At 40.9% G+C, this 14,457-nt stretch overlaps 1 protein-coding gene and 1 long non-coding RNA gene across 2 annotated transcripts in view; one reads left to right on the top strand and one right to left on the bottom strand.

Moving 5' to 3' along the window:
* The window catches only part of trim16 (tripartite motif containing 16), a gene marked incomplete in the record, with an annotated part of 35,519 nt that extends 21,467 nt beyond the window's left edge, over nucleotides 1-14,052 (top strand). The window contains 5 exon segments of the mRNA NM_001328162.1: nucleotides 2,810-2,905; nucleotides 5,332-5,565; nucleotides 8,243-8,414; nucleotides 8,531-8,626; nucleotides 13,049-14,052. Of these exon segments, the coding sequence (NP_001315091.1) occupies nucleotides 2,810-2,905; nucleotides 5,332-5,565; nucleotides 8,243-8,414; nucleotides 8,531-8,626; nucleotides 13,049-13,632 (1,182 nt within the window).
* LOC147841586 (uncharacterized) overlaps nucleotides 1-14,457 on the bottom strand; it is a 17,795-nt gene continuing 3,338 nt past the window's right edge. The window contains exon 2 of the long non-coding RNA XR_015504759.1: nucleotides 1-79. This is a non-coding gene — a long non-coding RNA (uncharacterized LOC147841586). The remainder of the gene's footprint in view (nucleotides 80-14,457) is intronic.

Raw genomic sequence — 14,457 nt, forward strand, 5'->3', positions numbered from 1 at the left:
GGTGTTCCCTTTAGCAAAGCCATAGGAGAAGCGTAACACATTCAGATTGTCAGCCTAGAGAGGAAGTTTCTGTCTGAACCTGTTGGAGGAATGCAGAGAAAAACACTGAACACTGAAAACAAAGACTCTGAGGCCTGGGGCAGATTCAACAAAACCTTTTTTTTAAGATTTAATTTAAATTCTGAAAAGCGTGTAAGAATCATCTTAAAGGGACGGTTAAAAATAAAAATAAAAAATGGTCGGTGCCAATAGCCTAGTGGTTAGTGCGTCAACACATAGCACCAAGGTGCTCACGGCGACCTGAGTTCTATTCCCGGCTCGATGTCCATTGCCAATCCTTCCCCTATCTCTGCTCCTCACACTTGCCTGTCTGTAAAATCTCCACTGTCTTATCTGAAAAAAGGTGAACACCCATTAAAAAAATAAATAATAAATAATAAGTAAAAAAAAATGCTCATTATTTAGGAGAGAGCAGGGACGAAAGTAGCAAAGTGATTTTTGGGAAGCCCTGACAACATCTGCTTTCCATGCTGGAATTGACTTCTATAGTATTTGTTTTTCCTACTATGGAAGTCAGTGGTTTTAACTGCTCATTTCGGGCGCAGGGAGGGCGTCTATCGTCAGTAAGGACGTTTCACTGTGTGCGGACTGGATCAAATCTCTTTGTTTTGCCATCTGGGAGAACTGTGATCTGCTATTATATGCAACTGATATAAAGCCGGTGTGTTAGATTTCTTCACTTATTATTGGCCATATTGACCTTACTTAATAGTAAGGGAGAGTGAGGATAAAAGTAACATGGGACGAAAGTAACAAAGGGATTTTCTGTAAGCCCTGACAACATTTGCTTTCCAGGCTGTAACGGCTCATTCAGCATGCAACCCATGATGGAGCTCCCAGATATCAGCTGATTTAGATTATAAAGCCGGTGTGTTCGATTTCTACACTTATCATTGACTGTATACTGAACACGTATACCCAACATCTTTTTAGAGTCGAGTGTAAAATTTAAACACTTGTTAGATAAGCCATGTTAAAGTTATAGTAATATTTAATTCTGTTATTGGTTACTTGTCCTTGAAGAAAGCTGGAATTGACTTCTACAGCATTTCTTTTTTCCTTACTATGGAAGTCAATGCTTTCACTTGCTCATTTCAGGTGCAAAAAGGGCATCTATCATTGGTAATGAGGATTCACTGTGTGAGGACTGGATCAAATCTCTGTGTTTTGCCAACTGGGAGAACTGTGATCTGCTGTTATACGCAGCTATATATGAGAGAGAGAGCAAAACAAACTATTATAAAGCCGGTGTGTTGGAATTCCTCAGGTATTATTGACCATATTGAGCTAATTCAATAAGAGAGGAGAGCGAGGACGAAAGTAACGAAGTGATTTTCTGGAAGCCCTGACAGCATTTGCTTTCCAGCCTATAACAGCGCATTCAGAATGCAATGCATGATGGAGCTGCCAAATATCAGCTGATTTATATTATACAGCCGCTGTGTTTGATTTCTTCACTTGTCATTGACTGTATACTGAACATACATCCACAATATCTTCCCGCTACTTGATTTGATTGTTTTAGACTTGTGTAAAATTCAAACACTTGTTAGATATGCTATGTTAAAGTGATCGTGATATTAAATTCTGTTTTTGTTTTTTTATCCTTGAACATAGCTGGAATTGACTTCTATAGTATTTGTTTTTCCTACTATGGAAGTCAGTGGTTTTAACTGCTCATTTCTGGTGCAGGGAGGGCGTCTAGCATTGGTAATGACGCTTCACTGTGTGAGGACTGGATCAAATCTCTGTGTTTTGCCAACTGGGAGAACTGTGATCTGCTATTATACGCAGCTATATGAGAGAGAGAGAGAGCAAAACAAACTATTATAAAGCCGGTGTGTTGGATTTCCTCAGGTATTATTGACCATATTGACCTTACTCAATAGTAGGGGAGAGCGAGGACGAAAGTAACGAAGTGATTTTCTGGAAGCCCTGACAACATTTGCTTTCCAGCCTATAACAGCACATTCAGCATGCAATGCAACCCTTGATGAAGCTGCCAAATATCAGCTGATTTCGAGAGCATGTCACGCGGTTTGGTCCGAATTTCAGCTTTTGAGTGCAGAAAGTAAATTATCGTTGCGGCCCTTTTTTCCTTATTACAAGGAAATCCATCACACTAATGATCAATCTACAGACACTTTTAATCAACAGATATTTTTCACAGTTTATATAATAATAATATTATTTACTGTAGGCTTAGTTCTTTTATTAATCCGGGGTCGCCACAGCGGAATGAACCACCAACTTATCCAGCAAGTTTTTTACGCAGCGGATGCCCTTCCAGCCGCAACCCATCTCTGGGAAACATCCACACACACATTCACACACACACTCATACACTACGGACAATTTAGCCTGTCCAATTCACCTTTACCTTTGGACTGTGGGGGAAACCGGAGCACCCGGAGGAAACCCACGCGAACGCAGGGAGAACATGCAAACTCCACACAGAAACGCCAACTGAGCCGAGGATCGAACCTGCGACCTTCTTGCTGTGAGGCGAACGTGCTACCCACTGCGCCACTGCCTAATAATAATCATTTTAATTATAATTAAAAGTAATGTACAGGTGGTTAGTTTTAATGTTTTTTAAATAACAGGGTGTGTGTGTGTGTGTGTGTGTGTGTGTGTGTGTGTGTGTGTGTGTGTGTGTGTGTGTGTGTGTGTGTGTGTGTGTGTGTGTGTGTGTGTGTGTGTGTGTGTGTGTGTGTGTGTGTGTGTGTGTGTGTTTGTGTGTCTACAGAAAGAGCTTCAGGACAAGCAGACAGAAATGCTGAAGACGATGACGGCCGCAGAAAACGCCATTAACAAGCTGCAGGTCAACACTGTGTCTATAGAGGTAAGACATCACATACTGCACAAAACATGCCACATTTACTAGTAAAACTGAATATTCAATAATAAACGAGACTTCGTCCGTACATTTACACAGACGGCTTGATTTGAGGAAATTTGTTAAAAAATCTAAATCATTTACCTACTAAATAATCCGCTGTACAGTCGTCATTTTAAATATACAGTATTTCAGAGTTGTTTTACCAGTGCGTCACTAGTATTAACTGGAGCATAGTGGAAATGCTTCCCTGGTCAGTTTCTTATCCTTCATGGTGCATTTAAAATCTGTATACTGATACAGTATGTCTAGGTCGGAGCTAAAGAATTGTTATTTTTATGAAACAATTGAAGCTTAATAACTTTAAAAACTGAAGCCATGTTGAAGTAGCAACTTCTCATTAATGAATGAATAGGAATACAAATATTACCATGTTTTACCATGCTTTTCCTTAGAGGTGTGAACCTACACTGGTCTCATGGTTCAGTTCAGTTATGATTGTCATGGCATTGATTTGGTTAAATTCGATATCTTGGTGCATCACGGTAGAGATCTGCGCGGGACTAAATTTTGAATCCCGCTCCCGCCCGCACCTGCCAGGTTTTACCCCGAACCCGACCGCTCCCGCTTATATTAAGCATTTGTTGTCCCGCTGCCCGACCCACCTCGTTTTCTACCCGCCGCGCCCGATCCCGCTATATGGAACCAGATTAGTCTCAAAAGACATTTACGCAAAACACACAATGTACATATGCGTAGCCAAATTCACGTGCATAAAATCAAATTCACGTGCGTAAATTTTTTATTTATATTCACAAAAAAATTTCACGTGCACAAAATAAAAATACATTTTCATAAAATACGTTTCACAAATGCAAAACACCATTTGCAAATGTATAGGAGTGTACAAAAAGTTTTGAATGTTTAAAACTTGCGAGTTCATCCTGAATGAGAATGTGCAAATCCTCTTTCACGTACGACTCCCCCTGGATACGCGTGTGTGTATTTTTGAGACTTTCCTGCCAGAGTCAGGGCCACTCGTACCTTTCAGCCAATCAGATGAGAGCCGTATTCAATGAAACCAACTCTGCGCTTCTTTTGTGCAGACTGTTCCTCTCCAGCATGGCGAACGGAGAAAGCAGCAGTCGCACTTTTTTTTTAATTTATTCATTTATTTGACCATATCCTCACTCTTTTTATCCATTATTTTGCCGCAGCTCCGCTCTTCTTATTTATTGTCTCGCAGCCCCGTGAGCAACATGTATCATGCAGGGTAATCATAAGTATCATTCCGGCCACACCAGTTTTATAGGGCCATTGTGGTCCAGTGGTCAGCACGTTGGGTTACCATACCCTTAGACCCGTATTAGAACCTCACCTAAATTGAATTTTTTTTTATTTTTTATTTTTTATTGTTAAGACATGTAAAACTGTAAGGTTGTTAAACATTTGAAGCTCTAAAATAGCTGTTTTCTTGAAAAAGACGTAATAGTGTCATTAGAAACTGAATGAAACTGAAAAAAAAATAAAGATCCACACCTGCGGGAATGCAGACTTGTACATCACGGTGCATTGATGATGCTTTCCATAAACAATTTGATATTTTACTTTACCGCACAAGGTTTTTCGTATTAAAATGTATTAATATATTCATATATTATTTGCAATGCAGTTTTGACCTTTAATACAAGCAGCCAGATATATGAACTACCTTTAAAAACTCAAGCACATGCACAGAACGACATGAGCATTTAAAGCAAATAAATGTAAATATCCCGCTCGCTTTTTTAGCCTTGTCGAGTGAGATCGAACACCCATATGATTGGTCACGCTTAACAGAAAGGGCTGTGATTGGCTGTAGTGCTCTGGCACTGTTCACTGGTAAGTGCGATAGCGGCGATCACAGCTGATCCATGTTAAACGAGGAGAAAACTCGTTCTGCTGACATGCGTGTTGCCAGATTGAGCGGTTTTGAATTCGATTGTGCAGGTAAAAGATGACGTAGGCAGGTAGTGAATATTTGGGTGGTTTTGCATAAGCACGCCCCCCTGCCCCAGACTCCCCCTATACCCTAGTCTTTACTTTTTACCTCCACAGAACCAAATCACACATTTTTGGGCTGGAATCGGTCAGCTACATCTGGCAACACTGCGCGTGCTGGTGAAAGACTATCCAGCAAACCCACACACAGTAAATTGTGCTTAAATTAAATTGAGTTTCTGTGTTTTAGCCTTGTCGAGTGAGATCGTACACGCCTATGATTGGTCACGCGCTCAACAGAAAGGGCTGTGATTGGCTGTAATCCTCTGGCACTGTTCACTGATGAGTGCGATAACGGCGATCACAGCTGATCCATGATAGATGAAGTGTGTGTGTGTGTGTGTGTGTGTGTGTGTGTGTGTGTGTCTGAATCTCTGTCTGTGTGTGTTTAGGGCTCAGTGCAGGAGGTGCGGGCTGTGATGGAGGAGCAGTTCAGTATCCTGCAGGCCGCAGTGGAGCAGGTGAAGCGGGATGTGTGTGAGCTGCTGGAGGCGGAGGAGCGGCAGGCGCTGCGGCAGGCCGATGGCATACGGGTGCATCTGGAGCAGCGCTGCGCTGAACTCAAGAAAACACAGAGCAGAGTCCAGAAGATCAGCAAGAACAAGCACGACATACACTTCCTGCAGGTACTGATGAGGTTTACTGGCTCCTGAGCTAAATACAGAAACATTTAAGGGGACAATTCTGTCATTATTTACTCATAAATGTTTCAAGCATGAGTTTCTTCTGTTAAACACAAAGGAAAATATACTGAAGAATGCTTAAAAAATCAAAAGTCATTGATTTCCAAAATATTTTAGATTTTTACACAATAGATGTCAGTGGCAATTTGTTAATTTTTTTTACTTTCTTCAGAATTTGTTGTTTTGTTCAACAGTTTACAACACCTTGAATGGTGGGGAAATTTTAATTTTTGAGGGTGAACTGCCCCTCTAAATGCATTTTAAGCAACAGGTAGTATTTTTGTTAAGTGGAAGTAAACATTTTGGTTTAAGTCAGTGTTCTTGTTGTGTCGCTGTGATGCTATTGTCATTCATTCATTTTCTTGTCGGCTTAGTCCCTTTATTTATCCTGGGCCGCCACAGTGGAATGAACCGCCAACTTATCCAGCATGTTTGTGCGCAGCAGATGCCCTTCCAGCCGCAACCCATCTCTGGGAAACATCCACACACACACACTCATACACTACGGATAATTTAGTCTACCCAGTTCACTTGTTCTGCATGTTTTTGGACTGTGGGGGAAACCGGAGCACCCGAAGAAATCCCACGCGAACGCAGGGAGAACATGCAAACTCCACACAGAAACGCCAACTGAGCAGAGGCTGGAATCAGCAGCCCAGCGACCTTCTTGCTGTGAGGCGACAGCACTACCTACTGCGCCACTGCGTCGCCCGTGATGCTATTGTAATTTTTATTATTAAATTTTAATTAATACATTTTTTATTTAAAACACCATTATTATTTTAGTTTTATATATTTTAAAACATTAGCAGTAGTAAAATAAGAAATAGTTACTTCATTTCAACATCCTGAAATAAAAAAGAAGGTGGGGGGGGGTGTCTTCACGTGAACACAACTGCTGCGCTCTTGCATCCAGAGTAATCATGAACAACTCAGTGCGCATGCGCTAGTTGCACTATTGCGGTCTGATTGTTTCAGTCAAGGTTTATATGCATCAAATACAAAACATCTGTGCCAAACATCTCAACTGATGAACATATTAACATTAATACAACCGTATAGCCGAATTAAATGTATGCATTGGCATGTTACAGCCCTAATGAGTATGATTATGTGAAACTCCATTTGGATACATATTGCAATGATTTCGGGTACTTACTTAGCGATGCACGCACACATATATGCACAGTCCTTAAATGCTCTGCTGATTTGCACTATAATACCTGTTTTATAACTTTAACTATCAACAACCACCACTAAGATATTCTAGCAATCGTTCTTCCCACTCCGTGGTGGATTTTGGCATAGTCTATTTCACTTGAGATGGCGGGGGTGAGTGGAAGAAACCAAGTCGCGGGGGTAATATTTTCTACAGAAATAATTTATAATTTCTTATGTGGCCCGGTACCAATTGTTCTGGCCCGGTGGTTGGGGACCACTGCTGTAGACTATCGGAAAAATATATAGCTTAAAGGGGCTAATAATTTTGACCTTAAAATGGTCTTTAAAAAAATAAAGCTGCTTTTATTCTAGTCGAAGTAAAACAAATAAGACTTTTTCCAGAAGAAAAAATATTATCAGACATACTGTGAAAATTTCATTGCTCTGTTAAACATAATTTGTGAAATATTTAAAAAAAGAAAAAATCAAAAGGGGGCTAATACTTCTGACTTCAACTGTATATATTATGTATATTTTATTTCAAGCCACAAGTGTGGTTTTTAGATTAATGGTTTTAATTTTAGTTTTTTAATTCAGAATATTATCATAAAATACTTTATAAAACACTTAAAATTGTACTGTTTAAAATAAAAAAACTTGTACATAAATAACACCTGGCGCATCAGGCATGTGCGTGATTTGTTGCTATTTTCATACGGGCGCAGGTTTTTACGTTTTGTTAAATGGCAAATCCATTTGTGGACTAGGGAATGATCCGCTCTATAAAGGATGTGTGTTAAGGCGCATTGTTGGCACCTTGCTATTTTGAGGTCCTGAAATAGATGACGCCATTGACCAGTTAAAAACTGCTTTAAAATTCAACGCAAAGCACGTTAGTTATGCGCTTAACAAAGGAAATTCAATATGTAGGCTAATATGTCTTCAGTGGAGTGAGTTTCCACAGTTTCCCTACTCCACCAAAGTAAAGGAGTAAAGTAAAAAGATTGAATGGAGGAGGCTCGTTCTTTATCCTCGCGCTGCAGATTCTCTGTTTAACTGTTTTCTCACTAGTGAAACATTGTGTTTACACTTACAAAGTCCTCCATGTAAATAGCAAGTGCTCCATAGCGCATGTCAAATGATTCTGAATGGAAGATATACATTATGCACAAAACCCAACCAGAACTCATGAAGAGAACAAGCACAACCCCGTTATACCATGCCACATGGCACAGAACGTATGTTTCCGTCCTTAAAAAAGCAAAAGTGGATTCAGACACGCCCTTAATGCTTTTGCACCATGAGCTTTAGACTTTGTGCCTAGATCGCCATGAGCTTTAGACTTTGTGCCTAGATCATTAAAAAGGTTCTACTAAAAGGTTCTAAACCTAAATAATCTCTAATAACATTTTAGTTAGCTTTTTTTTAGTACTAGTATTATCAACATTGTGTTTTCCAGGAGTATTCAGAGTGGAAGAAGGAGGCAGTGGACGTGTCTTTGCCTGGGGTTTATATTGGCCTCGTGGATCGACTGCAGGCGTTCAGTCACGTGATCGTTCGCTCCACGAATAGGATGTGTGATAATCTGCACAACTCGTACACCAACAAACTCAAAGACACCTGTAAGAACGGTCAGTCTGCGCAACAATCAGCATCTCCACACAGAGACACTCATCTGGAAATACATTTAAGCATGCAGTAACATTTTTAGTTGCTAATTTACTCAGTCTTCTTTTGATGATCACAGATAACGTGGGCATTAAGACGACGGTTTTTGCTGTTATGGCGGCAAAGAAGAACATGATGCTTCCAGACCCCAAAACCAGAGACGACTTCCTACAGTGTAAGTGTTCATCTGTGTTTTAAGTATTCATTTAAAGTAGGGATGCAACAATACAGTTAGCTCACGGTTCAATACATACCTCGATTTTTTTTTTTTTTTTTTTTTTTTTTTTGTAACAGGGTTTTCGGTTCGGTTCTCATGGCTTGACACGTGTTTTTTGACAAGTGCTGCTTTTTTTCGTTTTTCTGCTCCGCTCAGTGCGAGCTCTTCCTGTTGCGAGGGCTTAAGTGTGTGTGTGTGTGTGTGTGTGTGTGTGTTTGTTTGTTTGTTTGTTTGTTTGGTGCTGTCTATGTTTGTGTATGTGTTTGAATAAGAGACAGTGTGTTGCTGTGTGTCTGTGTGTTTATACAGACAGTTTGTTTTAGCCACCCCCCTAAAATATAATACTGTCTATGGAAAGCATCGTCAATGCACCGAGATATCAAATTGAACCGAATCGAAGGCATAATAATCGTAACTGAACCGAACCGTGAGATCAGTATAGGTTCACACCTCTAGATTCTGTAGATGTAAAATAAAGGTTATGAGTGCATGGGCTATTATTATTGTTATTCTCAAACATGTGGTGAAACAGCAATATGCTTTGTGTAGCTGTACTGCTGGTTAAAATGCTAAATTTTGTATAGACTTGAATGGTGAACTTGAACAGACTTTAGATTTGTCCTGGTCATTAATGCTAATGAGAATTCTGATGTTAAGTTATTGCGTTTGAGACGTATGCTTACAATCTGTAATTGCCTGTTTAAAATCTGTCACTGACGTGATTTTCGTGAATACAGAAGACTGGGTGGGTATTTTTGCAATTTGGCGGGTTTTGGATACTTTTGGGGCTGGAATCAGTCAGCTACAGTTTCGGTTTTATTTTCACTGCTAAGAGCGGTTCACTTCCCGCGCGGCTCCCAAACGATCACTCTGTGCCACAAACTGAACGTTATTTAAAACTTAATTAGCTGTTATTCACAGCCTATGCAGGTTCTGTTCACTAAAGTAGACTTCATTCAGAGGCGCGCGCGCCCGCCCTCTCTGTGGTAACAGCTGACGGTCAGCTCACGTCACGTGTGATTTTGCGGTCGCAAATACATCATAAAATGAAGACAGAAATGACGTTTTTGAGGTGAATTATATCTTGTAAATACAGCATGTGACTCTTTCAACACCATTTGGAGGTGTCCACGCTGCTGAACAATGTATGTAAAAAATGTGAAGACTTGTGCGGCCACCATTGCTTCTCTCCTGAACTTGAAAATATGATTGACAGAATCGTAGAAATGCTGGATTAAGATCGTCTAGGTGGTCGAATCGAGATCGCGATCTTTTTACGATTAATTGTGCAGCTCTAAGTAAGAGGTTGAGAAAAAAATACAAACAATTTATTGCAATACTCGTTTTGTTTTGCAAAAGTACACTAGTTCCTAGTGTATTGTATAAAAAAAAACACTGAAATCTCACAGCTGCTGGTAGCCCATGTACAAACTGGGGAACATAAAATCCTACACTATGAAAATAAACACACATGTGAAGTTAATAAAGATAATTTGGCCATTTCAAAGAAACATCTTTGTACTACAGTAAACAGAAATAAACCATCTTAATTATCTCGGTGCTGAAAAAATGCGAGGCTGTAGTCTGTAACGCAGATCGAGTGCTTTTATAAAATGACAAAAGCCCACATCTACAATAACCAAAAACGGCTGCAAATTCAGCAATGAACACCCGCACTGCCTTTGTTATTTTTATGTGTCTCTCAGAACCACTGGGGTATGTTTTCTGGAAAGATTCAGCGAGGGATTGTTGCTACACTGTAAAAAAATAAATCCGTAAAATTTACTGTAAAAAACGGCTGCTGTGGTTGCCAGTACTTTACCGTTAAAACCACGGTACAAACCATAAAAGTAATTTTTCATTTCAACGGTAAATTACCGTATTTTATTAATTTATCGAGGTAATATGTCTGTATTTTGAATGATCAACATCTACACACGTTTTGTTTCACAGTTAGACAGAAAAGAGTATCAGCATATAGAAGGTGCTCGGTGTCATTCACACAGCTAATAAACACCAGTATGGTAACACAGATAAAGTTAAAATCATGAAATAAACATTGTTTATCAACATTAGATGTAACATAAATCTCTAATGTACATAACTGATGGGGAAACAACTAAAAAGATCCATATCAATGTCAACCAAATGCATAAAAAGTTATGTGCCATGCAGGGAATTCTGGGAAAGTCAATTTACGTATATCGCCGTATATATTAAGGAAACATACCGTTAACCAGGTTACGGATTTGTACTGTAGCATTTTTACTGTTTTTTACCGTTGAAACCACAGCCATTTTTTACAGTGTATTTAGAGGACTTTATTAGCTTCTCTGCTATCCTGCCTTCAGACAGTAATATTGCTGAGTGATGGCGCTGCAGATGTGCAGTCATGGTTACACGTGTAAATCAACGCTTGCACACAGTTATTTTTCGTTCACGTTTTTTTTTTTTTTTGGCATTATACTTACCGGCAAAACTGAAATGTCCTCACACCGCAGATTTGAAAGACGCCGGCGCTTTCTTGTACTGTTGCCTCAGCCTCACTTCACCGCCGCTCGCCATGTTAAAGTGTGGAATGATGGTCAAGCGCCCCTGAACTTTAGAGCATAGTGATTGGATATTTACTCATAGGGAGGATTTTCTTGTCTCAGCTCATGGACTTACAGGCACACACAGTCAATTCGGGGAGATATGAAACGCGCATAAATTATTTAAAGGGTCACGAAACACCAAAACACATGTGTTGAGCTGTTGGCAGTGGTATATGTGTCCCACACTGCTAAAAACACTATTAGGACACCTATATTTCACTAAAAAGTGTAAATTGGTTGTTTTTGCGTTATTTCAAGCAAATTCGTACTTCCGGTTTGAAACTAAATTTTGAAGCTGCGTCACGGTCATGACATAATAGCGTGTATTCCAGCGTGCAGACTGGACGTCTGTGCCAGAGTGTGTCTTATTACGTCTTACAGTGTGCTGCATTAATGCATGAGTAAAGCTTGGTTCAAACCAATCAGCGCGCTCTATTGTGCAACTTCATTAATATTCATTAGTGTCACAGTGTTTAGACGGCAGAGACGCCACGTTGTGTTGGCAAAACAAGCGTGAAGTGTTGCTTTTATAGTTTACTGCAGTGAAGTTTTGTTTTCATTTTCTCTCTGTGAGAGCGCAGCTGGAGTCACGTGTGGATTAACAGTGTACGCGACGCTCGACAACAATAACTTACGTGTCTAAGGAGGATTATTGTTTACCTGAGAGCTGTTCTCATCTGCAAACGCTGAAATCCGGATTCGCTTGTAGTCTCCTCTTAATAAAGACGCGGCTCTAGTTGCTGGTGATTGTCCTGTCTCTACAGATTTGGTAAGTGAGCGACCAGTGCTCTTTGTTTATTCAGTTTGTTCGTATCGAACTAAGTTAACTATTGCACCGAGTGTAAACATGTTAGCACCACAACCAAACTTTAACCTCGTGTAGGATTTTCACCACAGTTTGAGACCGTAATAACACACACAATAACTTTCTGACACTACCTGCCGTGTGCATCTAAGTTTCCGGGAAATGCGGAGGGTTTTTTTCTCTCATTCGCCGTGCGGTATCAAACATTGCATGAAAAATACACGCTTAGAGCAGATCCTCGAATCAAATATCTCGTTTGTCGCGAGGGACATGAATGAATTCCCTGAATGAAAGAGCCAAACTGCAGTTAAAGTCCAACATTTAATAATTTGGCAAATAATTCGACTACAGATGTCCATGTAAACACAGTCACTTTCTCCCGTGTGTGTGTGTGTGTGTGTGTGTGTGTGTGTGTGTGTGTGTGTATGTGTGTGTATGTGTGTTGACTCTGAAAGTCAACGCGCCCAAATAGACACTCCTACACCACGCCTCTTTTCTTCCTCCGACACTCCCCCCCTAAACAGAGCTGGACACGCCCACTTTTCTGACTTTTTCCAAAGTAGAGGTGTGAAAACACCCTGCTGAAACGAGGGGGTTTCATGGCCCTTTAAACACTAAACCGAGAAATCCGCAATTCAGCTGAGGTCGTACCGTACGGTTCAATATTATATTGAGTGGCATCCCTAATGTAAACCAAATCATTTCTGATGCTTTAAATGAAATAGATATCAACTGAAATAAAATAAAACATTTATTTCTAAAGCACATTTAAACGTAATGGTAGCTTAGTGGTTAGCACTGTGGTCTTACAGCAAGAAGGTCGCTGGTTCGAGTCCCGGCTGGGCCAGTTGTCATTTCTTTGTGGAGTTTGCGTGTTCTCCCCATGTTGGCGTGGGTTTCCTCCGTGGGTTTGTAGGTTTCCATTTCAGCATAAAATAACTTATTTCATTTCATTAACTCTGTAATGTCCCCCCCCCACAGACGTCACTCCTCTGTCTCTGGATGCCAGTACGGCGCATGTGTTTCTGCGTCTGACAGAAGAGTGTAAGAAGGTGACCAACACCACACCATGGCAGCACAGCTATCCGGATCTCCCAGAGCGCTTCCAGGACTTCAAGCAGGTGCTGACGCAGGAGAGCTTCTACCTGGGACGCCACTACTTCGAGGTGGACATGAAGGGTGAAGGGACACATGTGGGTCTGACCTACAAGAGCATCGATCGCAAGGGCTCACAGAGCAACAGCTGCATCGCTGGAAACAACTTCTCCTGGTGTTTGCAGTGGAACGGCCGCAGCTTCTCCGCCTGGCACAGCGATGTGGAGACGCCACTCAGCTGCCCCAAAACCACCCACATCGGCATCTACGTGGACTATTCTGGAGGCCTTCTGGCTTTCTATGACGTGGAGAATGGGATGACGCTCATCCACAAGTACCAGGCAGAGTTTCTGGAGCCGCTTTATCCTGCTTTCTGGCTCCCCAAGAAGGAGAATGTGGTGCTGCTGGAGCCTGGAGCTGCGTCTCCTCTGTCTTCTCCATCTCCATCTCCTGATGCTTCCACTAAATAATCGTAGCTGGATCTATCCATATCATTTCCATGTTTTGCGGTCCTGTTTACATCTTAGTTTGATATGTAGTCCTGGGGTCCGTTCTTCATACCTCGCTGTAATTATTCAAGCTTGTCTTCTTTTTTTCTTGTGTATATTTATAGTTAGACAGCTGAGTTTTGATAGAAAATGAAAGGTTGCTATTTTTTAATGCTGATTTGTCTATGATGAGACTATAAAAGATGTAACCTATGACTGATGTTAAAGTGTTATGACTGCTAGAGTGCACTTGATTGAGATGCCTGTTGAAATGCCTTTACATATATGTTGTATAATTCGATAATAAGTGCTGTGACTAATATCATGACTGTTCTGTTTTAGCATGTGGCTTAAATGCATGATGCTATGTATATCATTTAAAATAAAGATGTTGCCATTTAGCGTGTGCTATGTTTTCAGACATATTTAAACTTATACATACAGTCAGGGCGGCGATGTAGTGGCGCAGTAGGTAGTATGGTCGCCTCACAGCAAGAAGGTTGTTGGGTTGCTGATTCCAGCCTCGGCTCAGTTGACGTTTCTGTGTGGAGTTTGCATGTTCTCCCTGCGTTCGCGTGGGTTTCCTCCGGGTGCTCCGGTTTCCCCCACAGTCCAAAGACATGCGGTACAGGTGAATTGGGTAGGCCAAATTGTCCGTGGTGTATGAGTGTGTGTGTGTGTGTGTGAATGTGTGTATGTGGATGTTTCCCAGAAATGGATAGCGGCTGGAAGGGCATCCGCTGCGTAAAAACTTGCTGGATAAGTTGGCGGTTCATCCCGCTGTGGTGACCCTGGATTAATAAAGGG

This window comes from Danio rerio, chromosome 12 (genome assembly GCF_052040795.2).
Source record: "Danio rerio strain M-AB ecotype USA chromosome 12, GRCz13ab, whole genome shotgun sequence".
Taxonomy (NCBI): domain Eukaryota; kingdom Metazoa; phylum Chordata; class Actinopteri; order Cypriniformes; family Danionidae; genus Danio; species Danio rerio.